Source organism: Centroberyx affinis, unplaced genomic scaffold, assembly GCF_046629955.1.
Source record: "Centroberyx affinis isolate AG114_WGS23_722 - 3 ecotype Tasmania unplaced genomic scaffold, CSIRO-AGI_Caff_v1 ptg000766l_1, whole genome shotgun sequence".
Taxonomy (NCBI): domain Eukaryota; kingdom Metazoa; phylum Chordata; class Actinopteri; order Beryciformes; family Berycidae; genus Centroberyx; species Centroberyx affinis.
The window spans coordinates 7,850-35,523 of record NW_027279376.1 but is presented as its reverse complement, the minus strand read 5'-3'; the positions used below and the strand labels follow the sequence as shown (position 1 = coordinate 35,523).

The 27,674-nt window shown below is 43.5% G+C and overlaps 1 protein-coding gene across 1 annotated transcript; it reads left to right on the top strand.

Annotated features, from left to right (window-relative positions):
• Window positions 1-416: 416 nt before the first annotated feature.
• On the top strand, window positions 417-26,489 carry pxylp1 (2-phosphoxylose phosphatase 1). The gene is made up of 6 exons (XM_071520095.1): window positions 417-483; window positions 3,623-3,769; window positions 13,181-13,369; window positions 17,013-17,139; window positions 22,564-22,703; window positions 23,107-26,489. The coding sequence occupies exons 2-6, from the start codon at window positions 3,688-3,690 to the stop codon at window positions 24,132-24,134; spliced, it is 1,566 nt and encodes a 521-aa protein (XP_071376196.1). The 5' UTR covers window positions 417-483; window positions 3,623-3,687; the 3' UTR covers window positions 24,135-26,489.
• Window positions 26,490-27,674: the final 1,185 nt, after the last annotated feature.

Below are 27,674 nucleotides of genomic sequence, written 5' to 3'. Positions count from 1 at the left end.
AAAGTAGTTTGCAGTTATAGCCAAAGTAGTGCCATTGGATAAGATGGTCCGTAACTGCCTTGCTCAAGGGCACCAATAGTTGTCAAGAAGGGAAGAACGTCAGTGAACCGGCGTCCTTGTGTTCACAAAGCCGGTTTCTCTAACCTCTATGCTATCATTACCTTCAGGCAGTAGATATCCTGCTAAGTTGTCCGTCTTGGTATGAATAGCCTATATGAAGTAAAAATTATCGTTTACTACATATTACGCGGTAGGTATTAGTGGTTTTCAATTAAGTATGTTAGCAGTACCCAAAAACGCTGCAACGCGTTCACCAATCAAGGCTATTATTTTGAAAGTTTTGACCGGTAGTGTTATTTTTATTCTGTCTAGCTTGACGTTTGTCTTTGCCGGTCGGTCGACAGTCTCCAGTCAGGAGAAAGCGGTGGATTCAAGTGTTTCACCCCGGTGGCTCTCTGTGGCTCTGACTCTGTATTCCAGCAGGTAAGACAAGAAGAGATGCAGGAAATATTATTCTGTGAAGCATTGGTTGTTCATGCATTTACGTTTTATTTTGTTGGTTGTTCTCTCGTCTTTTGCAGCGAATGCATTTGTAGATGTGTCTTTTTTCTTGACACGACTGCTAGCTCGGCGTATAGCAATACCAAGCTGCTACAGAGAAACACAAACTTAACTTGTCGTGGGTCGAGCCGAGATATCTAGATGCAAGCAACAAGTAGTCAAATAAAGTTAGGACAAACATACACTACCATGCCTGATATGATCGCATCCTGTGCGGTGTTTTCCGTAAGCCAGCTAGTGAGCTAACCTAGTTATCGCTGACTGCCAAGATTAATGTAACGTTAGCTAAGTAGCTAGCTAGTTAACTAGCAGCCAGTCACAACGAACACTTGCCCCGATACGTGACGCTCAGAGTCAGTCCGAACTCTATTAACTTAATGGCAATTTAATGTTGCCTTGCTTATCAGAAAACGCAAATACCAGGTAAAACGTAACTTCAGAGCTTTTACGAATCGACTTTTGAATTCGGCATGCATATGGGGAATCACCGGTACATGCATATAATACACCAAGCAGCAATTATTTCAATAAAATTTCAGCTTTGAGAGTTGGTTCACCAGTTGTTTCCCAGTCTTCCTCCTCCAAAATAATGTTACACAGCGGAGGGCATAGCGAACACTGAACAGTGTGCATAAACGTCGAGATTTATTTCTAATTAAGTGCTGCTTGGTGGAACATGTATGCCGAATGCACCAGTGGCTCCCCGATTAAGTTTAGTCATATTTGATGTGTGGTATACCTTTGCTGATAAGCAAGGTAACATTAAACTGCCAGACTTTTGAATGGAGTTTGGTGTGACATCGAAGCTACAGGTTAGTGTGCGCTCAAGTGTGTCAGGAAGGACGGGGTAGTTGGTCCAATTCTTCTTAAAACACTGTTATACCTTGGTTAGTCATAAACTTGAATCCTCGGAACTGGGAGTATTTTTAGACTGCCTAATGGTAGGGTTTATTGTGTAGAACTACATTTATTGCAGGGTTTTAGGTTTTTCCTCCCCCATGTCTCTGCTTAGTTTCCAACCCCTCTGCCTTTGCATGTACTATTCATAGAAATAAGACTGGGTTTACAATAGAAAATGGTACAGACAGGGACTGACTGTACAGTACTCAGTGTGTGTGTGTGTGTGTGTGTGACTGTGAGGAAGGGAAAGTATGAGCAGGTGGATTAGATTTAGCCTAGCTTCAGGCTTATTTGAGCTTAGTAATTAAGCTACATATTTTCATTTTGGTTGGACTAGTATTTGCATGTAACTGGCTGATGTGACTTGGGGCACGTTGACTATAGGGAGGCGTTTTGCACTGGTGTTGCTGGCTCATTGCCCATTGATGGAGTCTTAATCACTTTAATATCCAACTACACTAAATGTACAAGAATTAGTTTTGGTAGCATCAGTGCAGGGACATAGTGACACCTTTGTGTTTCACTGTACATATTGACACATTTAGTACAAGACTGTAGCACTGGGCGAACGAGCATCTCTCAGTATGAGGTGAGAGAGCTTTGTTTGGCTGATAAACTGACTGACGAGTGTCTTTTCACCTCTACCACTAAGGGACTCAAGGGGTCACCAAAATCATCAAGTTTCACATTCTACAGGTAGCAGCTGTAGATTAAAGGAAAACGCACACAGTGGACTGCACTGGAGGAATGCATTTACTGAATATACTGACTGAGTGTGGTTGCAGCTGTAGGTGGAAGTGCAGTGAGGCATCAGTAGTGCTCTGGCCCAGTGTAATGTGTCAGTTATACTGAAAAAAGTGAAATGTGTGAAGTGTCATAATGTGCATTTTGAAGTCTGAAGTTACACAGGGTTGTGCAGATGTTGAAGTAGTTAAAGACTGTGCAATTACTGCTTGGCTTATAATAGATAGCTTGCAATAATAACAGTAGTCATCTTTATAGGTCTTTTGGATGATGCAGAGTTCAGATATTGTGGTGTTGGGTTTTAAGAGGGCTGGTTAGGATGACAGCTCTTTGGAAGAAGCTCTAGAGGTGAAGGGTAGTCTTAAAGGAAACATCCACCCTAAAACACTTTTAACACCATTAAAAACAGCTATTGGCTAGTAGGTACCTTGCATTTCTGGGCCCATTTTGTTGTTTAGTGGTGTATTTTTCTTATTCCTGTGGATAACTGGCCAAACGAAGACAATGTGACATCATGTTGAGATATTTCCAGCGCAGCTACAATGGAGTAAACTTCAGGTTTTGGTGTCAGTCCCTCAGAATCAAAGAGTGAGGGCTTCTCTCTAGACTCAGCATTTTGCATCGATGTTCAACAATCATTCAGGGAGAAATCTATTGTAGAAAAAGCACGCATACAATTTGTCCACCGACAGTAGCCTCAAGAGACCAGAACGCAATGGAGCCACAAGACACATATTTTGAGTGAGGGATGCTGTCGCGATCATGGACACACCCCAATGCACACAAACTAGTTGGCTAGATATATTTATATGCTTATGCGCCCAGCTTTGATTGAGAGCAACAAGTTAATGCCCCTTCTCTGGGGGTTCTCAAAAGGCAATCTGGGAAATGGGTCCAAGAAAGGTATATTACAACACTTATCAAAATACCTCCTGGAATGCAAGTATCAAGAGTATCTGATTTAGGATTTTGCCCAGAGGAAAACATTTTTTTCCTCTTCCAAACAGATGGTTGCCTGGGTGGCCAAAATTGGTGGCAGTCCTTCCTACCTTTTTCTTGACCCTGGTGTTAAGCAGCCTCTGTTTCCCCCTCATATTTCTAGGCTCCTTCTTTGGAACGGTCTTCTTTGGAAATCAGACTTTCAAACAGATAGAGATAGGAGTAGACAGTGTCTGCGTAGGCATCAAAACTGTCATATGTGTGTATGGATGCTCCCAGATGTCTGTATGTTAGAACCATCTGCACCAGCAAAGAGGTGCCTGGGTGAATGAGTGGACTACACCTTTTAATAGTGGAGGAAAAGTGGTCCAATCTTGTGTCTGTGTTGCCAACATCCTACATATAGTGTTCTATTTGATTGTAATTTTGTCACCACATTATCTGTATGTTTGTAGGCTCACTCAGTGTTTATGTCCAGACTGCAGGGATGGGGTGTGGTGTGGATGGCTGACCGACAGGGACGCGGACCAATCACGTGACAGGATGCTAGCTCGAAACCGCTTCCTCCTCCTGGTGGTGGTGGGCGGGGCGGTGCTGGCCATCGTCAGCCTCAGCCTCCAGTTCTGTAAGTGAACTATGTGTGTTTTATGTGTGTGTGCGTTTTGATAAAATGCTTGACAAATTCATTCTCTCTCTGGGGTCATGAGCCAGTATCCAGATTTTAATGCCAAACGAACAAACTAACACACACAAAGACAGTTTCGGCAGTCTCTGCGTGTTTGCACGTGTTTTTTGTTTGTATGTCTGTTTACATGTTCGTGCATGCATATCCTCTTGTTGCTTTCCTCTCCAAGAGACCCCATTCATGCCAAAACAAAGCCCAATCCCCTATAGACATCCCATAAATATCCAGCCGGGCCCCTGGATGCTCTGAAAACCTTCCCTCGGAGGGGCTGTGGCTGCACACTCACATCTGCTACGGCTCGCCTAGGTGTACACAATTGTGGCTTTTTCCCATTAAGTCATTGTTCAGCATCTCCTGTAGGTATTGTCTAGACAGTGTATCCCTTCCAGCCGCATTGAATGCAAGGAAACTAGCGCTCAATAAGTGGAGACAGCCTGCCCTGCACTGGATGTGATTTGCAAGCTGCACAAGCACTATTGGAAAAACATCTGATGATGATGATGATGATGATGATGAAGCAGGCGGGACATGGAGTACGAATGCAATGGAAATGTATTTGGATGGGAAATGTGAAGATTAAGCTATTTTGTTCTGGGTTCCTGAAAATCCCTCTGTGCAGTGGAAGTGTTTTTGGCGAGCATACGCTTCCGTCTGGACAAGCATATAGGATTAGACTCACATAAATCACGCTTACACACACACACACACACACACACACGGGATTACAGTGGAATTCAATGCAATGGAACTGGTATTTCGGAATGTATCTTTGCCAAAAAAAAATCCGAGCCGCCTTCCGTAAGCTTTTTTTAAGCTACTGTCCGCTCTTTTAAACTTGACCACACTGAACACACACCCTCTATGAAAGCCCGGGATGCTGCATGAGAGCTTTCTCTCTTTCTGTCTCTCTTTCTCTGTCGCTTTTTGCCTCGAGTCTTTCTCAAATGCCACGCAAGATAGGAATGCCGAGAGACTAGAGAGAGAGAGAGAGAGAGAGAGAGAGAGAGAAGGTTCTTACTCATCTCTAGAGTGCTTGCACTTTGCGGCCCCAAGTACATACTCCCTCTCTCAGCCATGCTGCCCTGCCTCCTCTCAAGCCGATAATAATGTGTGTTTGCCTGTGCAAGAGGAGGCTGCTGTGTAACCCATTATTAATGCCTCACTATCAAACCCACTCTCATCTCCTGCCCTGTAATCATCCCCTTTGTAAAATGCAGAGAGGCAATGAAAGAGGCTGTAATGAATTAAACCGCCCCTCCATAACTGGAAGTGCTGGGATTTGATATTTTACCCCTGTTTCCTTCATTGGAAATATACTAGATTAGCTGGCTTCTCAATTAAGGGGGCTGAGAATTGTTTGACGTAGGAAACGCTCGCTTTCAGTGCTGCCATCATAATTTATTCATCAAACACAGAGTAGGATTTGAGCCATTATCCCGTAGAACCATGGGAGGAAAGCGTATGGGAGTTTTCCTCATGTTTAATAGATGGTCAGCTTCTGTTGTTGTTCCACTTTGCTCCTATTGCTCGCTTGTCTGTTCTCCTCTAAAATCATCTCCCTCACTTTCTGTACTCTTTCTATTTCGGTCTGTTGCTTGGTATTCTCTCTTAACACCCCCCTCACCCCCTCCTCCTACTCCTTTGAGTAAAAAAGTGAAGCCCAGCCATGTATCGCTGTTTGTTGACCATTAGCATGAGAGACACACCGGCCGACGATGATCAATGGTGCAGTAAATGGCTTTCTCTGGCTGCCTCAAATTGAAACCGGCATGGCTGCGAACAAGGCAGCCAAGGCGTGATCGTCATGCTGATTGACATGTGGGGGACTTCCAGAGGAAAGTGACGATGGAGGTCGGTGGGGCTCCAGAAAGAAGGGCAGGAAGGGGATAGAGAAAGGGAACTATTTTGAGATATTTCGCGGCAGTGAAAGGTGAAAACAGAGCTCGATGGGAGTACAGTGCAGCAGGAGCGACGGTAGATTCACGGTGAGCGGGGAATGCCACGGAAGGATATGAATACAGAGGGGGATAGATTAAGAGGGAGGAGAGAGAGGGAGGCATCGTAGAGGTAAAGGCACCAGGAGGAAAGAGCTAGGATGAAACAAATGAGATGTGACATGAGCGAGAGAGAGAGAAGGAGAGGGACACAACCTTCCACTTACGAGTAAGTGAGCTGTGAGTCAGCCGCTGAGAAACAGGCCGTGAGGAATAGTCTGGGAAGTGATGGATAGATGACAGGATAACTTCTGCTTCATCCCTAGTCCTCTATCTCTCTCTCTTGCTCTGAGGCCTCCCTGGTAGCTCAGCCAGCTAATATGCAGTGCGTGTTCAGTACATACAACTGCATGGATTTGAATCCCAGCTCATGCTGTGTTGCCATATCTCTCTGTACCTCGTCTCCTGTCTCCAGGGTGGGCTGTCACAGAAATGGGAAATGCCTTGCTAGGCTAGAATGTCCCCGTTCTTCTTTGGAAAAAAAACAAAAAGAAAAGAAAAAACAAATAAAAAAAAACAACCCAATTGCTTTCTTGAGAAAAGAGAACAGGAAATATCCTGACTTGATTTGGGACTATTGAGTAGTTTGCAGTACACTACACTGATTTGATTTATCTTGATGAGATTAGACTGTATGAGCCAGCCAGCTCACTGCACTTGCATGATGAATTGTGTTTAGACTAGGGCAGAGAATCTGACTGTATGGAATGACATAGTGTAGGGTTTGCTTGACTACAAGTGAACAAATCGTTCAACATGGTTGACAAAATGTTGTCTAATCACCTATGTTTCATTTTGCAGGTAGTTAGACCACAGCTTGCATGAAAGCTGTTTTATCAGCAAATGTCCTCTACCGTAGGTGAAAATCAGTTTCACCAGTTCCCTGTCTATTGTACAGATTTGGAGCATCAAAATAAACACAATAGCCATCAAAACAATATATTAATCTTAAATGCATCCCTCAAACTGTTTTTTAAAGAAATGGTTCACATAGGCTATTTGTAAACCATTGTTATGTAGCAAACAGACATTGATAGAAACAAATATTTATGTTTAAAAAAACAAATTATTGAAAAATGATGGTGCCTTCTGAATAACATTTCTTTTTAACTTTCTTTTCTTTTCTTTTTCTTTTTCTTATACAGTACATGTCAGTGCTCTGACATGACCATAGACATAGAGTGCTGTCATTGAGTGTGTGGTGACATGAGAATGCCAGAAAAAGAGCGCCAATGAACATTTTAGTGTTAACAAATAATCAGAGATTTCATGTGTTTCTTTTTCTTGTATAGATGACAGAGTCAATGCTTTGCAATTGTATTGCTTAGTCATCTCACTAGTCAACAAGTCAGCTAGACTTGCCAGCCAGTACACAGCTTAATAGTAGGATATCTGTATACTACAGGAAACACAGCCTAACTGGGTTATGTACTGGCTGTGATCATATACATAAACCCACTTTACAGCCTTACACGTTGCTGTTTCCGTAACATCACTGCAGTGTGTTGATAGCACTGATAAGGCTTGAAAGAGCAACACACTCGGCAGCTGTATGCAACTTCCCTGTTCTCAGTAATGACAGCATAGTGTTATCACGCTGGTTGTTTTTGTTTATGCTGCACCGCCAGCATTAGTGCTTAATTAAATGTGTGGGCTGAGGATGATGTTAATCTGCTTTGGGCCAGATAAGGTTTGTTTGGCCGTGGATTGTGTTCAGAAAGCCACATAGCTTGGACTTCTCTATTTTGTAAATAGTCTCATTTTCGATTAGTACCCTGTGAGCAAGAGGGAATTAGTGTGTGTCTATTTGGGCTCGGTCAGGCAGAAGGGAACATCTGTGGCAAAAAAGAATTCCTTTCAACTATAATGAAACTTTTTAGAAAGCTACAAATCTCTAGTTTCTAGATACGTAATTGGATTTTGTTTGTTTTCTAAAATAAATGAGTTGTACAACTTCAAATCAACATTGTTTAATTTACGAGGGGTTGGCACTCAGATTCACTACCTAATTTACCGAATATATTTTAGTCCTAAAAGAAGTAACAAACTTTGATTATGATGTCATTGAAAGTTCAGTGTCTGTCTAATGTCTCAAGGGAAAATGGCTTTCAAAACTTTTTAGGGAAATGTGAAAATATGGTTGGTTGTGACTCTGTTACTTTTGGCTCTGTTACCAAAAAACTATGTTTTTTTTCATTAATTTCTGTTTGGATTTAAAAGTTCAAAATGTGTAAGAATAAGGAATATAAGTAAATATAAAATATGCAGTTTTTGAAAAATATACTGTATATATTTTAATCAGAATCAGAATCAGAATCAGAAATACTTTATTGATCCCCGAGGGGAAATTGGGTTACATTGCAGCTGCTCACATTGTAGAAGTGAATATATACAAGCGTAGAGAAACTATAAGAAATTATAAGAAAAATAGAAATACGAAAGTAAGAAATATGTAAAATATGTGCATTATACTACAATATATAACAATGAGAATAAAAATAATAATAATAATATAGAAATAAGAGAAATAAGAATTCTGTACAATATGCATCATACTCCAATATATACATACACCAGTGTAAATAATTAAATAATTAATAAGTATTGCACAGTTGAATTATTGCAGTTGAATTATTGCACAAAAAAAAAAAATTGGTATTGCACAGTTAGATATAAGTTATAAGTTATGGGTTATAACTGCTGACCGGGTGAAATAAGTTCAAGAGCTAGTCTACTGACTCAGAGTGTCTGACACTCTGAGGGAGGAGTTGAAAAGTTTGATGGCCACAGGCAGGAATGAGTTCCTGTGGCGCTCTGTGGTGCATCTTGGTGGAATGAGTCTTGCACTGAATGTGCTCCTGTGCTTGACCAGCAAGTCATGGAGCGGGTGGGAGACATTGTCCAAGATGCCATGTAACTTGGACAGCATCCTCCTCTGTGACACTGCCACCAGAGAGTCCAGCTCCACCCCCACAACGTCACTGGCCTTGCGGATCAGTTTGTTGAGTCTGTTGGCGTCTGCTGCCCTCAACCTGCTGCCCCAGCACACCACAGCAAACAGGAGAGCACTGGCCACCACAGACTCATAAAACATCCTCAGCATTGTCCGGCAGATGTTGAAGGACCTCAGCCTCCTCAGAAAGTAGAGACGGCTCTGGCCCTTCTTGTAGAGGGCTTCAGTGTTCTTAGCCCAGTTCAGTTTATTGTCAATGTACACTCCCAGGTACTTGTAGTCCTCCACAGTGTCCACACTGACCCCCTCGATGGAAACAGGGGTCACCGGTGTCTTGGCCCTCCTCAGATCCACAACCAGCTCCTTAGTCTTTGCCACGTTGAGCTGCAGATGGTTCCGCTCACACCATGTGACAAAGTTTCCCACCACAGCCCTATACTCAGGCACTTTAATTCACGGAAATGCGGATCTTACTAAATTGTTACATTAAATCCTCAACTTTCAGTATTTCTAAATCTGTGTCTATAAATATAAACAGACTCCTAACCCTTCCTCTATCATTTTCTTGGAATAACATTTAGTAAGTGGGGTCATGATTGCAATTATTATCCCATCTTAGTAAGAGCCATAGATGCTGGTCTTTGATCCAGGCTCTTTTGATGTTTTCTGAGTCAGAGCCTGCAATCAAGTATGAACTTGAGGCAGGTCTGGATAAATTCATTTGAGCTATAATTTAAACCTGCTTAGCTCCACTGAGCAGTAGTCAAAAACCCAATTTTAGATTTATTTGGCAGAGGTACCCGGCACTGTGAGAGATTGGTAAATATTATTTTGTTTGCTAATTTAGATTGTGTTAGGCTAAGCAATCAACTTAATTGTACTAATTGGGTAAGAACACAGATTTCTGAAAGTGCTTTTGAATGGACTATTGAGCTTGATTGGGTTAATGCAATTGTAATTCAGTATCAATAGCTTGTTTTTTAAGAACTCCAGTGGTAGAGCTGAAAAGCATTTAAGTTCAAAGCAAATTCAAACTGCTGAGTTCTGTATTTTCAGCATGTAAACATGTGTGAAAAATGGATAATTAAGATCTGACTTTTCCAGTGCCGGTAGCCATGGCTACTAAAAATCAGACTGGGCTCCTAATCATATTCATTTTGGAGAACAGGGGCTACTAATCTCATGCAATCAACACCATACATTGCAGATTACTCATTTGAAGCTGAGTATTGAGTTTAGTCAAGTCAGCTGAAATTCTGCATTGTTAGATTTATATAATAAGATGAATTTAGAAAAGTAAAGCAAATTTAAACTGGTGTATTTAGTGTTTTCAAGTCATCAGTGCTAGTCAGTCCAGGACAATCATGCGAGGAAGCAAAAGTCCTTGCAAGCATGATGGACAACTGCAGGCCACCATGTGCATCCATACACACACTTTATTTGTCCAGCCTGTGTTAATATTTGTGCACACCGTTGGCAGAGGCTTCTTTACCACAGTACAGGCAGTACAGAACACTTTGGAACCAGGTTAGAGTGGGAACCCACCTTGTTAATTTCAAGCCAAACCACACTCTGCAAGTACATGCTCACCCCCTAATTACCCCGGTGCGATGGCTGACATAAATTTGTTTGTGTGCTTTTTTTGAGGCTGAGCAGTCTTTGCTTTTGCCTTCAGGTATACTGTAGTCAAGCTGTGCCTGTCGGTGATGATAATGATGGCTTCACAGACAAGGAGGTGGAAAGTTTGGTATGCGCGTCTGACTGCTGACAAGGTGTTTGAGGGTTTACTATATTTAGCTCTGCGTTTTGTGTGTATGGGTGCGTGCACGTCTGCGTATGTGGAGTGTTAAAAAACTGTCAAGGTTTAAGAGGATTGTGACAGCTCGTCAGTATCACACTCACTCACGTGTCAATGTAGTTGATATCAGTCTAGCATGCCGTGTGAACGTGTGATTCAGCGGGCAGATCTAATGTAGGCGGCTGCCTTGGGCCTTTGGAAGACGTTTTAAATCCTACGCTAAGTGGTGTGCCTGTGTACACGCTTGCTACTCCAGCCATATTGGGTTGTGTGGGCGGATGAATTGGTGCCGATGTCCTGTGTGTGAGTCTGTGAGTGTGTGTGTGCCATAGTATGTTCTATGTGTACATTATTCCTGTGCATGCTCTGGCTGGTGTTAGGAAACCTGTTACAAAAGCCCCATTGTGTAGGCGACCATGACTGAGCTGGCCTCCAAAAGGTTGGGTAGTCTGCGCAGGCGTGTGTGTGTGTGTGAGGGGTGGGGTGAGGTGGGGGGGCTGGTCTTGGAGGGTAGAGGGGGACAGGTTGTGGCTGTGAATGGGCTCCAGTGTGTGGCTGGGCCTCTAACTACCCAGCAGTCATCAGAATGGTCTCCGTCGCCGCCGCACACCTTCTCCTCTTCCTCATCGCCGGTGAGTTTATAGAGAAACCTGCGCAAGACAACTGAAATCCCAAAAAATCAGCTTTTAACAGAAACTGCTACTTGACATCCAGAAATCATGGAGATCTTGATATGGTTATTATTTCTTAACTTGAAAGATATCTTGCTGTGACTCCTTTGTCTGTTCTAGGCTTTGAAGACTTGGTAGGACTGCATCGTAAGCACAAAACAATAACAAATACAGACAGGACACAGCAGGAAAATGGAGATAATATGTGTTTAGTGTCACAGCTTAACGGTCTCTACAGCTTGTACTTCAAAGGTTCTAGGCGTGTCAGCTGTTAAGATGAAGTGCAGTGAGGATGTGTAGAAGTGATGAGCAGTTGATGAGTGGAAGTGAGTCATGGCAGTAGAAGTGGGTGTCAGGATCCTCTTCAGGACCTGATGTTAAGAGTCAGGCAGCAGGCTTACAGTTCACACTTTGTCTCTTTCCCTAACTTTCTTACTATCATCAAAGTCCTTGAATGGTACTTTGTGTCTCTTTTGTGTATAAAAGGAATGGGCCAATCCGTAACAAGTTGTGCAAATGTGAAAAAGAACTTTCAAGTCTGTCATGTAACAATGCAAGTACATTTTGTAGGGCTTTTTGCATTTTCTGCTTGTCTTTTCTTTTTTGGTATTTTGTGTCGTCCCATATTGGTTGCTTGTAAAAATGATGCAGTGTCTCCCCTCGGGCCAATCATTGATGGTCCTGGAAGTAAATTGGTAGAGCAAGGATGGCTGGATATGTGCATCAAACTTCATAAAATTCCAATTTTTAATTTTGATAATTGTAGTGCCTCCCCTTGGGCTAACCAGTGTCATTTTGAAAATGCCAGAATATAGTCATGAGATGCAGCATTCATCAAAATCTGATATATTGTGAGTGATGGTTGAACGAATGGAACGAACAGTGATCCCGGAGGCAAATCTGTAGAGCAAGAATAGCTGGATATTTGCACAAAATTTCATGTCAGTCTCACTAGGGTGAGACGACATCATCGGAGGTTGTGGACCTATTCAGACCATTATGTGCTGAGGAAGATTTGTTCAGCCCCCGCTGCCAGCCCCAGTCCTCTCAGCTACTTTGCTTGCTTTTCCCTGCAACACTGTGCACTTTATGAGCTCAGCTGGATGGGGGAGGAGGAAATGGAAAAGTGTTGTGTGACGGCGTGCGAATGCCAGAAAAAGAGACGTGTACAGTATGTGTGTGTGTGTGCGCTTGTGCAAAACTCGGGAGTAGGTGATTTAAGTCTGAGGGTTGTTATATAAATGAGAAACGATTTGCTGTCTATGTTTTATGATGAGGCAGGCAGGAACCTTGCTTTCTTTCTTTGCCGCGAGTTGCAATATTTACCTAGTTGCTGACTGCTTTCAGGCCAGCCAAGATTTCTGATGTGTGTGTGTGTGTGTGTGTGTGTGTGAGAGTGAAGATGGATTTGGAAGGATTTGGTAGTGGATATCCGTCTTGCCAACAGAGCACAAGGGTTCAACTTCTCCCTTTTCCCCCAAATGTGTCTTTTTGAACGGGCTTAGCAGTTCCCACACCTCTTCCTCTCCTATTGGAGCATTTCTCCCAAGGGTCACAGGTCACTGGTCTCCAAGGCAACGCACTGGTAGTGGTGAGGGGTTTTGGGGTACAGAGCTGTTGACATGGAGATGAGCTCAAGATTTAGGGAGGATGCAGAGTCAGTGCAGGGATTTGACTGACTCCCCCTCAACTCTTTCTTCCATGACTGCTTTTTCAATTTCTTTCATTCACTGGCCTATTTCCTTTTTGTTTGTATTACTCCTCCTTAATTAATACCTGCAAATCCGTCCTTGTTGGAGATTTAGAATCCTCTACATTATTAATTAACCAAGGGATTTTGAATTAAGTCTTTTTCTCTCTCCTTTTCTTTTTTTTCTGCTCCTTCCTCTCTCTCTCCCTTTTTCTTTCATTCTCTCTCCTCTCTCCGTCCAACAGTGAACCTGATCCCCACCACTCCCATAGCGGAGGAGCGGCTCCTCCAGGCCCTAGATGGAGGTACCGGGGCAGGCCAGGGCAAGAGCAGGAAGAGGGTGTTCCCGGTGCTCCACACCCCGGACCCCAACCCCGTATCCGAGGCCTACGGCTACTGCAACACCCCCAACCGCACCGAGCAGGCCTGGGAGGGTAAGACACATACTAACACACATGCACTGATCAGACTGTAAGCGTGTAAACCTGGAGATGCATTACATGACTTGTAGTCCAATAATATCTGCGATTTGGACATCATAACTGATTTTCAGGATCCGACCGAGTCCAAGCGAGCTCGGGGCCATTGTAGCGGACGGGTGGTACAGAAGATTTTGTAGACTTTAATCTCATGTCCCCAGTCAGGACCAACATGTATGATTTTTACATCTCTAATCTGCACAAGCCTTGGCGTCCTCCTGTAATATGAGTTTGTCAGAGACTCAAATCTGGACCAAGACCAGCAATAGCTGATGAAAATGTAGTACGAGAGAAGGAATCAGGAACTGTGGAAAGTAAAAAACAATTTGCAATTGACTGGAATTCATTGCACCTTGACGCAGTGCATCTGTGCTCCTTCAAGTATGTCTATGCTGACAAACTGAATGGAGACAGTTTGAAACGTGGCCTTGATAAACAGATTAATAGTCAGCTAATGTTGCAATACCATTAGCTCATACAAGATTGAGAGATTTTAATGCCTGAAAAACTCACTGGCCTCGCTAAATGAAACCATAACAAGTTGTAAATAACTACCCCCCCCCCCCCCCAAATTAAACTGACAACCTGCATGAAACACTGAAATCAAACTGGCCATGAAGTGTAATTTCCAAATCCAATTGATCAACTGTATACACCTCTACTATGCGTCCTCGTGTTTAAGCTAGCAAACGTGCTACCTAGAAATCGTTTCTGTGCTGCCTTTCCTTTTTTTTGTGCCTTGAACAATCTGCGGGAGATGAGGAATGACGTCTGACTGCATTTTCTGATTACAAATTCCTTTGCTTTTTGTCATGGCGCCACGGTCATGAAGAGGCAGCTTAACCTGTCAGTCAAGGGTGAGACACTTCAATCATCTCTGTTTATGGAGCAGTATCTACAAAAGGAAGTTAATATTCTTTTATTATGAAAACAAACTATTAGGGCTGGGACGATATGCTTATCTGATGATACAATTTGATAGGTGGTATAGGTTCAAACCTTCAACCATATAGGGCAAACCATCTCATCTTGTGATTATTACAGCAGGATAGAATGGAGCTAATATCGGCATTCGTTTTTCTGCCCCACAATACGTATTGTCACATTTTTCTATTGTGATATATTGTATTTATATATATATTGTCCCATCCCTAAAAATTTGCTCTTTGTGTCATCCTCTTTGCGTGGTTAAATTTCATCACCATGAATTCGCTGTGTGGGGCTGTAGAGAATCTGTACTTATTTTCAGAAATGCAGGTTTTTTTTAATGCAAAATTTCTTCACTCAAAGTGGTTAGTTAGTTCAGGTTCATGTTAAGGTTTCACACCAGCCTCCACAGTAAAGGGGAAAGATTACAACATGTCCAACAGATGTGTGAGGAAGGAAGACTTGTAATGATGTCCAGGGACTGATGGGGTTCATGGTGGGGAATGTCGAGGTCAGCCAGAGCATTTGGCTGTAAGTCAGACCGTTAGCTTTTTAAACCTTTATTTACCCAGGAAGATTCACAGATTATGCTCTTTTTTTCCAGCAAGGATTCATACTCATTGAATTACACACATTCATACTCAAGGTTTTTATTTACACTTAGCCTCTTAACAGTTACACTGGAGCACTCAGGGGTGAAGGTCCTTGCTCCAGCTCCAGTTTTTTCCAGCCAGAATTTAACCTGGCAATCGCCTTTTCACCTGCTTGCTTCTCTGTCCCTTAGTCTTTCCCATTGGGCTGCAGCCGGCAGCACAGCATCACTGTTCTATAGCATTAGAGAATTAATACAAACCAGTTCTCCTACTGTTATTGTCAGCCGATTTGACGGACAGCGCATAAATACTTAATATAGTAATAACGTCAGATTTAGTGTGTCAGGACTCGGGGGATGTGTTAATCGTGCGCAAGTCATTTCCACTTGATTGCATCATCCATAATACTGCAGTGCTTTCACTCTACAGTACAAAGCCTTGGTTTTCTTCCATAGAAAAGTTAAGGCAGCCAAAGGCAACCACACTGATATTCTCCACCGCCTGAGACGAGTTGTACAAACCAGTCCTAATTGAATTTATTTTACTTTGCTCTGTTCGTCTGGATGACAGATTTGCCATTCATTAATCATTCAATTCATTCTGGCTATATTTGAAATTCAATAACAAATCAGTATTGTTTCAGGGTGTTTTTTTTTTTTTTACCCTGCGGTGAGCTCACATTGTCAAACTAGAGTCTCTCTGCCTCCTGGTTTCTCCCCTTCACTGTTCCACATACACACACACACACACACACACACACACACACACACACACACACACACACACACACACACACACACACACACACACACACACACACACACACACACACACACGCGCGCATGCACGCACAGGCAGCCTGCTTTTTGCACTCACAGAGAGATGGAAAAGACTTGTTTGATGTTTGTGTGGTGCTGCAGCTTAGATGGCATGGCTGGAAGGGTTTATTTATTTCTTTTAATAAACATTTTCTGTTGCAAGATGCATAAACTCTCTGGACCTTCAGGGTAAAACTCTTGCCTCAGTTGATGTTTAGCACTTTCCTCTCTCCAAGTCAGTAGCAGCATGTTATTGTTATTGACAGTAACAAGCAGTGTTGGGCTTGTTGCTCAAAAAAGCAATATGCACCATCACTCATTATGCGTTAATATCACAATACTTCAATAATATATTGAAAAAAGGATTAGCCAATTATTAGCCTGGATACTGCAGATGGGTTATTGAACTGAGCATCTGAGAGGGGTTGAATTAATTTTCCATCCAGTCTGACCAAGGTATCCTGTTACACACTGTACATTTTATATTGGACTATACCAGACATATTATTTTAATATTGATCCACTACATTAACCAAAGTGCATAAGGTCAGTGATGTGGGATATGTGTTTTTATGCTGTTAAATTATATAAATGTTTTGATACCTTCTTAGCATCTTAGAAGTGATACAAATGATTTTATTTGTATCATACTCTGTAAAGGATTTTTTAAATGGTGTTTTAAAAAGGAGTAAATAAAAACAAAAAGAAAATCAGTAAAAAGTAATACAAGCAAACGTAAAAGAAAAGCCAGAAACATCACATTAACAAACAGGTGTGTAATTTGTGATGAGCTGCGACCAGCTTGGTGCTTGTTAAAGCCGGCATGTGTGAAAATATGCAGTGTGCAACACTGACTCACTGGGGTTGAGCACCTGGGATCTCTGGCATGGCAAACCTATGCTTTACCAGCCGAGCTAAACTCAAAGTGATGCTGCAATCGGGCTCATAGAGTCTTTATAGCTGTGGCCCGTCGCAATGGCACATGTGCAGTAAAGTTTTTTTTGGTTTTTTTTGGGAGTGACTGACAGAGTGACACATAGTTGCTGTTATTGTATTAGGTGAAATACAGGATGATACAAACCTAAATAATCTTTACTTGTATCATATTTTTCAAAACACAGTTGCAACGGGCTTTCCAAACGAGAAAATCAAACCTCATAGGCCTTAACAATATCTAATGCTACAAGGATGCTATTGGAAATATACTGTAGATGATGAGGATGATGATGCTGATGTTAAGATTCTCCCCTCCCCTCCCAGGTCACAGTCCCGTCGACTATAAGCTGCTCTCTGTCCAGGTGATGATTCGCCATGGGGATCGCTATCCCCTCTACTACATCCCCAAGACCAAACGGCCCGCCATCGACTGCACCCTGTCCCCCAGCAGGTACACACACACACACACACACACTCCAGTTTCAGCCAAAATCTAAATATGTCATTGTCAAATAAATTGTGATATATTTTCATTACCTGACCTGTTGGCACCCAATGTAAAATGCAGTGTAGAGGCTGCCAGTCTTTTTGGCGATGGTCTTTGGTTTGTTTACAGCATTTATACTTATGTCTCTCAGAATTAATGTAGTAATGATTTATTGATGTTAAAATGCTATTTTTTGGTGGCATAGCACTGTTATGTAAGAGAAAATTAAAGAAAAGCTTAACAAAAAGCGTTCATACACTTTTCATTTACTTGTAGTGTCAAAAGATTATGGATTCATCCCCGCAGTCTCTATGAAATCAGGTCAGAGTAAAGGGCACAAAATGTCAGTAGATGCCACAGGGATCCAAGATGGCTTCCCAAGCATTGCCTCTCTCCCTGAGCCAAACAAACATGAAATGAGAGCCAGCCAGGCGTACGACAGTCTCTCATTCCTAACAAGAATGCCTGGTGGAAAGCTTGAGTGGAGAGAGAGGGAGAGAGAGGGGGAGAGGGAGACCACCAATTATTGCCACAGCTTTTGATATTCTCCTGCAAAAACCGCTGGCTTGATGGCGGCTCTCTGAAAATGAGCTCAATTTGTCTGGAGATAAAACGGTTCTCCATTCTTTTGTAGTATGACATTTGCGAGGCTAACAGGGAACAAGAGAGATGAAAAGCACAGTACAGAATATGAGAAAAGAAGGGAGGGGGAGGCAGTGGTGGTGGTAGTTTCAGTATGTGTGTCCCCTGGCTATGGACTCATTAGCTGTGGATGGGCTGACATTTGGAGCTACTAGTGGAGTGTGTGTGGGTAGGTGACGGCATTAAATTTAGTGTCTGTCATCTGTCTGCTTGTGTGTGTGTGTGTGTGTGTGTGTGCATTTGATACCTGAGCCTCAACTTTCAATTTCACTTCATAGAGAAAATTCAATGTGGGCTCTTCAGTTTTAATTAATAAGAGCCTATTTAAGACTTAATTGGTTTTCAATGTATTCTGTCCTTTCAAAGAATAGCATTTATGAGCAGTCTAAGAGACGCAGGCTCCAAGATGGTATTAAATCTGAAGTGTCAGGACTGATACAGGCGTCAAGAAATGTCAACAATACCCAGCTGTACAGTGATACAGTTGTTTGTCTTTCACACTCGCTCTCATTGCCTCTCTCTCTCTCGCTCCCCTTTCCTTTGCTTTTCCTCTGTAGTCTGTGTCATTGCCTGTGTCAGCAGTGGCGGGTGGGTTTGGTTTGCTACATCTGTTCTGCTGCGCTTTGGTGCAGATGGATACACACACACACACACACACACACACGTACACACACATATACACACATATACATGCGTTCATGCCCTGCCGAGGCGGAGTTGTTGCCGGTGTTATCTCGCTCGATTTGAGCAACATGCTCCCTGAGCAGCTCTGGCAAGGCAGAGCTGTCACCGTTCCAGGCACTCCCTACAGAAATATGGGTGGAACACACACACTCACACACACACACACACTCACAATCACACACTCAAATTAATACCGTCTTATCTGCTAACCCCTTGCAATTCATTATTTCCCATTCTCTCTTCTGACTTCTCTCTCTCTCCCTCCTTGTCTTTTGTTAACTGTTGCCAGTATGTCTCTGTTTTCACAGGCTCTGCTGTTCTCTCTGGTCAAACTGGCTACATGACAGTTCCTGATGGGATGTTATTTATAGCCAGAGAAGTCATGCCTTCCATACTTCAGCTTGAGAAGAAGTCTAAACAAAATGAACACTTTCAAACCCAGTCTCTGTTTTGTGTATACATGCATGTCCATGCGTGCACAATGTGCATATGGACAACCACATGCAGTGATCACCAAACTGCGTTATTTTTTAATCTCTCCTGAAAAATTGAGATGTTTTTGACTTGTGCAGCCACATCTTCTTGGCGTGTGACTTCTACCATATGGTCGATAAATTCCTTCTGACCAATCCCCTGTTTTGGGCTATGTATCTGGGAGCCGGCCATTGGCTAAATTGTACACAAGGATTTCACTGCTGCCTGATGAGACTTGCACATCTGGACCCAGCGGGCACTTTGTAATCTTTGAAGCTGGCGCTGTGCATGGGCAGTTGCATTTCAGATTGGCATGATGCGGCTGACCTGCCATGTAGATATGATTATTAGATAAGTTAGATACCCTTGATCTTTGAACTCAAGCCGAAGCTCCGCCATCCAGCACACAAGCCTCTTATGATGGAGCTTAGGCTGCTTTCAGGAATTTCTGTTCATGTTTCTGTTGCAGACCGATTTTTTCCCCCCTTGTGAATGAGAGAGGTTCTTGCCTCTTTCAACTATTAACCATTGACAAGCATTTAACTCCCATTTACTCCAGTGGACCTACTCAGTGGCCAACAGTTGTACATCGTGGGTGTAATGGGCAGCTCTCAGGTGTGAAAGTATTGAATTGTGTGTGAGTGTGAAGCAGGTTGGTGCTGCAAAATGCATGCTCAATCAACCTTCCCAGGCCAAATCAAGTAAAAAATGTGGTTTTAATGAGTAAGTGGCCTACGTTTGGTTACAACGTAACATCTGACTATTGAGAGATCCAGCAGATATAACATTAACGTGATGGCTATCATACTTGAAATATCATATAGCATATTGGTTTACGGTGCATTATTGAGATTTTAGAAAGAGCTGATATACAGTATGGCTGGGCTGCCGTTTAGAAACCAGCTGTTATGTAAGGCCAATGCATAACCTGGAGTGAGGAGTACAAACCCTGGACCCCTACCCCTGAGCAATGGGAAAAAGTAATATGGTCTGATGAGCTGTCTCTCACACTTCTTCCGGCCATTTTATAGGACCAGGAGCACCCTAGGGTGAAAACACTGCTCCCTCATGATGTTCCTGTATTCCAAGATGGTAATGCCCTCATACACACTGACAAACACATTACACATTCAAACGGGGGTTCATGAACACCGTGATGAAGTCGAACCCCCCCCTATTATTTTGTCCACCGCCTGCACATTATGTGAATGGCAAAAAAAACCTGTCATCCTTTTTCATGATTCCTAATGTCCTGTGTCGACCTTCGACTCTTCTTTCATTCTCGTCCTCGTATTCATCAAGCCTCTGCCAACACCCCCCCCCACCACCACACCCTCTCTCTCTCTGTCTCTGCTTGCTTTGAGTGGTCTTGGTGCCATCTGGCTCTCAGCGGCCACATTCCTCTCCAAGGCAGAGCTGCGTTGAAAGGAGGAAGAAGGCAGACAGGGAGAGACGAACAGAAAAAAACAAAAAAAAACGATGTAGGTAGAGAGAATGAAACCTCAGAGGGATTGATATTACTTTGCTTCCATAGTGTGGACACAGTAGTTCAGCTGCAAAGTGTGTTTGGATTATCTGTGGTTTGAGCATGTGTGTTTTGCAGGGAGATAGAACATTAAAGCCTAAGCTTATTTCTATATCTCCTGGGAATAATCTAGGTCTGTTTTTTATTTAGACCAGGGTGTAATTACGGGGCGCTGAACTAGCATTTGCCCTGGGCGGGAGCTCAGTCGTTTGTGTGTATGTGTGTGCGTGTGCGCGTGTGTGTGTGTGTTGGCACCGGCTCGCCGACCCACTGTCTCCGTCTGCGGTTAACTGAGCTCTCTTCAGCTGGGAACATTTCCACTCGCTTTCTTCTCTCTCTCTCTCCCTCTTCCACCAGCACACTTTTTGTCGAGGTTAGCGTCCCTCCGTCTTCGCTCATTATTCTCCGCCGACCGTCTCATTTACTTTCTTTTTGTCTAGTGCTCTCCCTTTTGACCACACAGCGTTATTTCCCCCCTCTCTCTCGATTCCTCCCACTCATTTGTCCCATCTATCTCCCCTCTCTCTCTCCCCGTCTCTCCTTCCCTCCCTCCTCACTAATCTCTTCCCCCCCCGTCCTATCCAGTGATAATAATCCCTTCTTAATGTAATTGGGCTCTCTAATCTCTGGTTAGCAACAATCAGCCTAATAGGCAGTCTGGCTGGCTCTTTGTCCAGGGTAGCGGCCCCTGTCCATTGACATGACGCCGTTTCAGTCTCCCACTATAGCCAATTAGATATGGATCGTCTCATATCTACACGCAGCAAACCGGTCTGTCGACGATGGAGTAAAATCTAGCCTTCCACACTGTAACACCGGTGGACGCACTGTATCTCTCTCACTTGTTTCACGTTCCCAGTCCCTTGTGTCCTGGTGGTGCAAAGCCTGTTAAGATTTACTTCAATGAATATTCAAGTGTGATAATTCAGAGAGAGTGAGAGGATGGGCTGAATGGATGCTGCTGATGCAACACAACAAAGAAAAAGGAAAATGTGTCCTCAAAAATAAAAGGATCTAGGCTAGTGTTTTCACAGGACATCCACCATCAAAGGAGTGGGAAGCTGCTTTGAAGCCAGCACCCCCCCCCCCCCCCCCATGTCTTTCTAAGCCCTTTTTTTGTTTTGAGAAAAGTGGGGAGATATTGTATTTAGGCGTATGATTGTCATAGATGGCTGGTGATTGTAGATTCAAGGTTGTGTTTACTGTGTTTGGACAATCGCAACAACTGTGAGCGTGATTCAAGGGGTTGATAGTAGGTCATTTTTGATGGTGTGTTCCTGAACCAATCCCTGATCACTATGGAAACTGCGTGTGTGTGTGTGTGTGTGTCCGCTGGCTCCGTTAATCTGACACAGCTGAGCCGCGGCTCCCAGAGATTTGTTATATTAAACTGTAATCTTCAATCATCTCTAATCTATTAGATCACCGACTGCTCCTCTCCCTGCCCTCATCCCTGTGCACGTTTGTGTGTGTGCGTATATACGTGCGTGTATGCATGTGTGTGTGTGTGTGTCCCAAGGCAACAAATTCTTTCATCTTTTTATATCTCAATCTCCCATATTCCCACCCACAGGTATTGGACAGCGCTGTAGAGCAGTAGTGTTGTGTTAGAGAGACACCTGGTGCTACATGTAGGAAGTGCAGTTGCATACAGAACAAGCATAGAGCCTGTCCAGTCCCACAGCGCATAGATAGAAACTGAGGAGAAGGACACAACTATAAGAAGGGAAAAGGCAGGAACCATATAAAGAGACTCCCCATAAACAGCGATGTTGAAATTCACGGTTTCCTAGTGAAGCAGTTTAACTTTTCCTGTGTTCTGATAATAAATCCATCTTAGACATGTAGGCTTTGAATCCCCAGACCGGCTGGAAACATGTGGGTCCAATGTGTGTCCAATTGGAAATAGGATGCCAGTTGGTTTCTTTATTTTTGCTTTTGAATTGGTCTTGCGCTTCTATTTGTGTGCCAATTGTTTTGTAATGGCTGTGTGTTTACATCATTAAACACTGAGCATCTGAACCATCTCTCTCTCTCTCTCCCTCTCTCCTTCCCTCACTCAGGAAGCCCTCCCACCCCCAGCTGGGCTCCTTCATCAGTCACATGGGCCAGGGAGGACGTGGCCACTGGGAGTCCACCCTGGGCTCTGTTCCCCGTCTGCCCAACCACAGTGCCTGTGAGATGGGAGAGCTCACACAGACAGGTAGCCAAGGCCAAGGCCGATCTCAATGCTGAACGTTAGAAGCTTTACAACACTCTTTTTCAGCGGATATAAAAATAGCCTGTGGGAAACGGCACAGTATGTTGAAGCAGTCAAAAGAATCTTAATCTATGGAAAGTACTGGTTTGACTGATAAGATTTTTTGAAGACCAGTATTGATGAACGTATTCATGTAATCCGATCCAGATGTTGCATTAGAATCAATTCAGGTTAAGGGCTTCCCATAGACAACCAGTGTAGTATTGATCAATTCATCAATTCAGTTCTCCTTCTTGACACTCTGACAGCAAACACTAATCAGCTGTTGCCAACTGTGAATTGATTTTCTATCATCACCATCATCATGGTCAAGCTGAACCTTTATCTCATCTCCTCCCCTCACCAGGTGTGGTGCAGCACCTGCGCAACGGCCAGCTCCTCCGCCAAGCCTACAAGCGCCACAAACTCCTCCCCTCCGACTGGTCGCCCCGCCAGGTGTGGGTGGAGACCACGGGTAAGAGCCGCACCCTCCAGAGCGGCCTGTCCCTCCTCTACGGCTTCCTCCCGGACTTCGACTGGACAAAGCTGACCGTCCGTCACCAGTGGAGCACGTTGTTCTGCGGCTCGGCCTGCGACTGCCCCGCCAGGAACCGCTACCTGGAGGAGGAGCAGAGGAGGCAGTATCGGCTCCGGGTGGCCGATACCGAACTGGAGAGGACTTACGCCGACATGGCGCGCACTTTGGGTCTGCTCACCCGCCAGCTGCGAGCCGCGAACCCCATAGACTCCCTCCTGTGTCACCTGTGCCACGGCCTGCCGTTCCCGTGCGTGCCCGCGGGCGAAGCCGGCACCGGCGGCTGCCTGACCGTCGGCCAGTTCGCCGTGATCCGCCGGCAGCAGCTGGAGGACGAGGTGGATAGGAGGAGAGTGGGGCTGTACCATAAGTACGCCGTCCTGGCCACGCACCCGTACCTCAACCGAACGGCCGCCAAGATGGAGCGCGTGGCCAGGGGCCACGAGGCGGGGCGGCGGCCGCGAGCGGGCGGCGAGGAGGTGTTCACCCTCTCCTCGGCCCACGACGTCACCGTGGCTCCGCTGCTGAGCGCCCTGGGGTTGGAGGAGGCCAAGTTCCCGCGCTTCGCGGCGAGGGTGGTCTTCGAGCTGTGGAAGAGCCCCGCCACGGCGCGAGCGCAGCCAAAGAAGGGAGCGGGCAAAGGCGAGAGGTCGAAGGCGAAGGACGGGGAGTTGTTCATCAGGGTGCTGTACAACGGTGAGGACGTGACGTTTCACACCACCTTCTGCCGCTCCCACGACCGCCACGCCGGCCAGCCGCTCTGCCCTCTGGAGAAATTCCTCTCTTTCGTCAGGAGAGACATGTTCAGAGTTGTCAACGCTACTTCCTACCAGGAGGCCTGCTACAGACGCCCAGGTTGACAGACAGACAGACGGAGAGGAGGATGAATGAGAGAGAGAGAGAGAGAGAGGAGCATTAAGAGTTGGCAGATGGTTGTACTATTTTTTTCTTATTTTTTTTTTTTTAGCTCTTTTCCACTTTTGATGATGGTGCACTTTTGCACTGCTTACAGTGTCTTAAAATTTGTACATCTTTTTGTAAAAGTAGCCCTTAACATTCCTCAGCACGAATTGACTATGACTAAGACACACACACTCTCACAAGCACACACACATCATGCCTTGGTTAGAGGTCTTTAGGGACTAGTTGTTTGACCTCACTGGTGAAAGCTTTGTGGTGTCGACAATCACAGGAGAGGGGTATTCCAGAAAGACGGATTAAGAAATCCTAAACTAAATCCTGAATTCTGACTTGAGTGAGCTAGACACGGCATAGCGGGAATTTTTGGTTCCAGAACAACTGATTCAGATTTCAGTGATCAGGCTTGATCAACTCAGGATAGGTTGAGACTGAACTATGTGCGTTCACGGTGAACTTGTAAAGCCATCCTCAATCGAGGACTGAAAATAGGATTAATCATGGCTTCAGAGGTGACAAGCAGAGCAGAGCGTCATATTTCACTCCAGCTGAACAAGAAATATTAATGACACCTTATAGTGAATTTCAGCATAGCCTATTTAAAAAAAAAAAATAAATACACATCAGCAACACTTGTGCGACTTGGCATGTCAAAAAATTGTAGATAGAGTTAATGCGGTACCTTAATTAATAGGGAGGATGCAACATATTGCCTGAATTGTACACTTTTAATAATTTTTTTATATTTAATTTAGGTGTAATCTAGGCGGCATGAAATGCACTTGGCAACAAATAAAAAAAAAAGTATAAGAACATAATTCAAACTCGCAGGATTGTATCTGCTTGTAACTACTTCATTTTCTTAATAGTAGCCTAAATGTAGGCCTAGACTTATTTGACCTCCACTCTAGCTAATTGGAAGAAGGTTGAGGCTGTAAAATGGTTAAGGGTCCCAGCACCTTTCACAGCAGCAGAGGAGCTGGCCCTTAGTCTGAACAGTGATAACTGATGGCATGAAGGAAGCTCATCAGAACCACCTACCCCCAGGCCACAGCGCCTACATAAAGGGTAGGTTTATCACATTCATAATTAATATTTATCTCTTACCTCTTAACTCTATCTCCAATTTTATACAGAAAGCTTCCAGTACTGAATAAACGAAGGGCAATGCATAACGTTTGTACAGAGGTGACGGGGAAATGTGAGGCTGAGGAAGACTATTCAGATAAATTGACTCTTGAAAAACGTTAACGCTCGCGATGAAATGCTACAGGTGGGTGTGATAAAATATATCTCACCCTCTCTCGATGTAAAGCCCTGCGAATAATTTGACCCTCCATGTCAACGGGATCTTCCATGACAGGTTTAAAGCCATTTTCCAGAAAAGTTGAACAAATTGAGTTGTGTGATGCTTAAATGCTGCAGGCTCAGTCAGTTTAACTCAAGTAAGCCTCAAGTAAACCTGCCACAGAGCAGGTTAGTTTGAGAGCATAAGTTGCCATAGTAACTGATCTCAGTTTTTGGAACAGAAAATCCTGGATTTTCGTGAATTCTGAGTTAACAGATCTGGGTAATTTGCCAATCCTGCTTTCTGGAATACCCCTCTGGAAAACCGCAGCTCTAAACCTTTCTACAAACCTTTTTTAATACTGTATGTTTTCTCGAGCATGTTTGTAAGAAATAAGCAATTCAAGGGAAATTGTACGGCACGTGGCCACTTTATTCCTACGTTCCATAATACCATGGAATGTTGAAATTCCAGTATTCCCAAACGCCTGCAAGAAAAGGGAATCTGGAAACTGGAAACACTATGCTGGATTACTCATTCCTGTAAAATATTTAGTATACAGTGATCTGTAGAGTTTTTAATGAAGATGATACTTTGGGCTCCTTTGAGCCATATTACTTCTCAATTTGACTAACTCACTTGCCACCTTTCAGGCTTACAACTGATTTTTAATGTCATTCATTCCATTAGCTCTATTTAATAGGGTTATTTCAATGTTGACACGTTGATGTGGATCTTTTTCTTTCCCATTTAGTAAAAGAAACTGTTACGGTACTTTGAAAATGACAAGTGTTTTTTTTAATGAGGGTTGTAACACTGCTGTTGAGAACCATTCCACTACAGTGCATCAAGGACAAGTATTTATATCAAGCATTGATATAGCCTATCACTTTTCACTTTGGTAGCTCTGCATATAAAAGATTTTGTTTGAAGGATACTGACATTGATTAAAATGTCCATTCTGAATACATGTTTGTACTGTAAAGCACATGTGGAGTAAAGAAATAATCAAATGTTCTCCTCGTTTTTATTTTATTATCTGATATCTTGTAGTAGCATTAGATATATGTTTAGATTGGTTTGCTGAGAAATAAAGTTAACCATTTTGTGATACTTTTTTTTTATTTTTTTATTATTTGAATTGCAGTGTTATACAGTCATACAGCACATAGACCTAGCTAGTATGCATGTACGAGCATCAATATGAGTCAGTGGGAATGACTGTACACTGGAGGATACAGTTATAGTCGTAGGAGTCTTACATTTACCTCCCACTAGATGGCACTCTCGCTCCACAGACCCCACCCAAAACCCAATCTGCCCTATCTGCTACCATCAGTTATCCACTTTGTCAACAGTGCCGCAGGGGCAGAGCACATAGTCAATACATTCATATAAATGTAAAGATCTAGAGTGCCCATTCCCCACTGCTAGACAAGCCATGTGTCATCTTCATTAGGAAGATAATACAATGCTGACAAGATATCAATTGTACAGCTCATTCTCAAAAGTGCTCCGCCATGCCCGGCCAGCTTTTCTCCTTCCAAAATCCTCAGAATCCGGAGGGTATTGACTGAAAAAGTGCAATAACAAGAGGGAGCCGGGTAAATTACATTTGTAGTATGTGGACATGATATTTGTCCTGGCAGTGAAAGGACGTTTGCTCGTGAATAAAAGGGAACACAATGATGCAGTAGACAGATTACAGACGTCATGTACTGGGCGAAGAGTTTTGATTCCGAGCCACTCTGAGCCAGGCATTGTTAAGTGATTTCAGATTGGTGAAATTAAACATCGTATAATGAAGCCATTTTCACCAAATTAGAGTCGTTTGGGGGCAAATCTAGCAGCTAAATCTCTTGGAGGATCATGAACATCGGACATTTTTCCAGCAGTCAGTAAGTTGCTGTAGGAATTTTGTTGTTTAACAGAAGTGACCTCAGCACTTAAAGGCTATCAGGCTACATTTTGGTTTGAGCTTGTCAAGGCGTTTCACATTATTGCAATTCTTCTTAATACGATATGAAACTTTAATGATCCCAGTGGGGAACGTCGGTCATTGGGGGGTACTAACAATTACATTAAGACATATTGGTTAGAAATATATGAATGAAAAGAATGAAAATATGTGAATTGCAGCATGTACGCACTGAATATGTTAAGACGGCTATAAGGCCAGTGGATTAGAAAATCT

What these genes read in the sequence shown, in the direction of transcription:
- pxylp1 (XM_071520095.1), top strand. Translation starts at nt 3,688, where the DNA reads ATGCTAGCTCGAAACCGCTTCCTCCTCCTGGTGGTGGTGGGCGGGGCG. An exon ending in CACCGAGCAGGCCTGGGAGG is followed by an intron (nt 13,370 to 17,012) that starts GTAAGACACATA and finishes CTCCCCTCCCAG; the next exon opens with GTCACAGTCCCGTCGACTAT. An exon ending in TGCACCCTGTCCCCCAGCAG is followed by an intron (nt 17,140 to 22,563) that starts GTACACACACAC and finishes TCCCTCACTCAG; the next exon opens with GAAGCCCTCCCACCCCCAGC.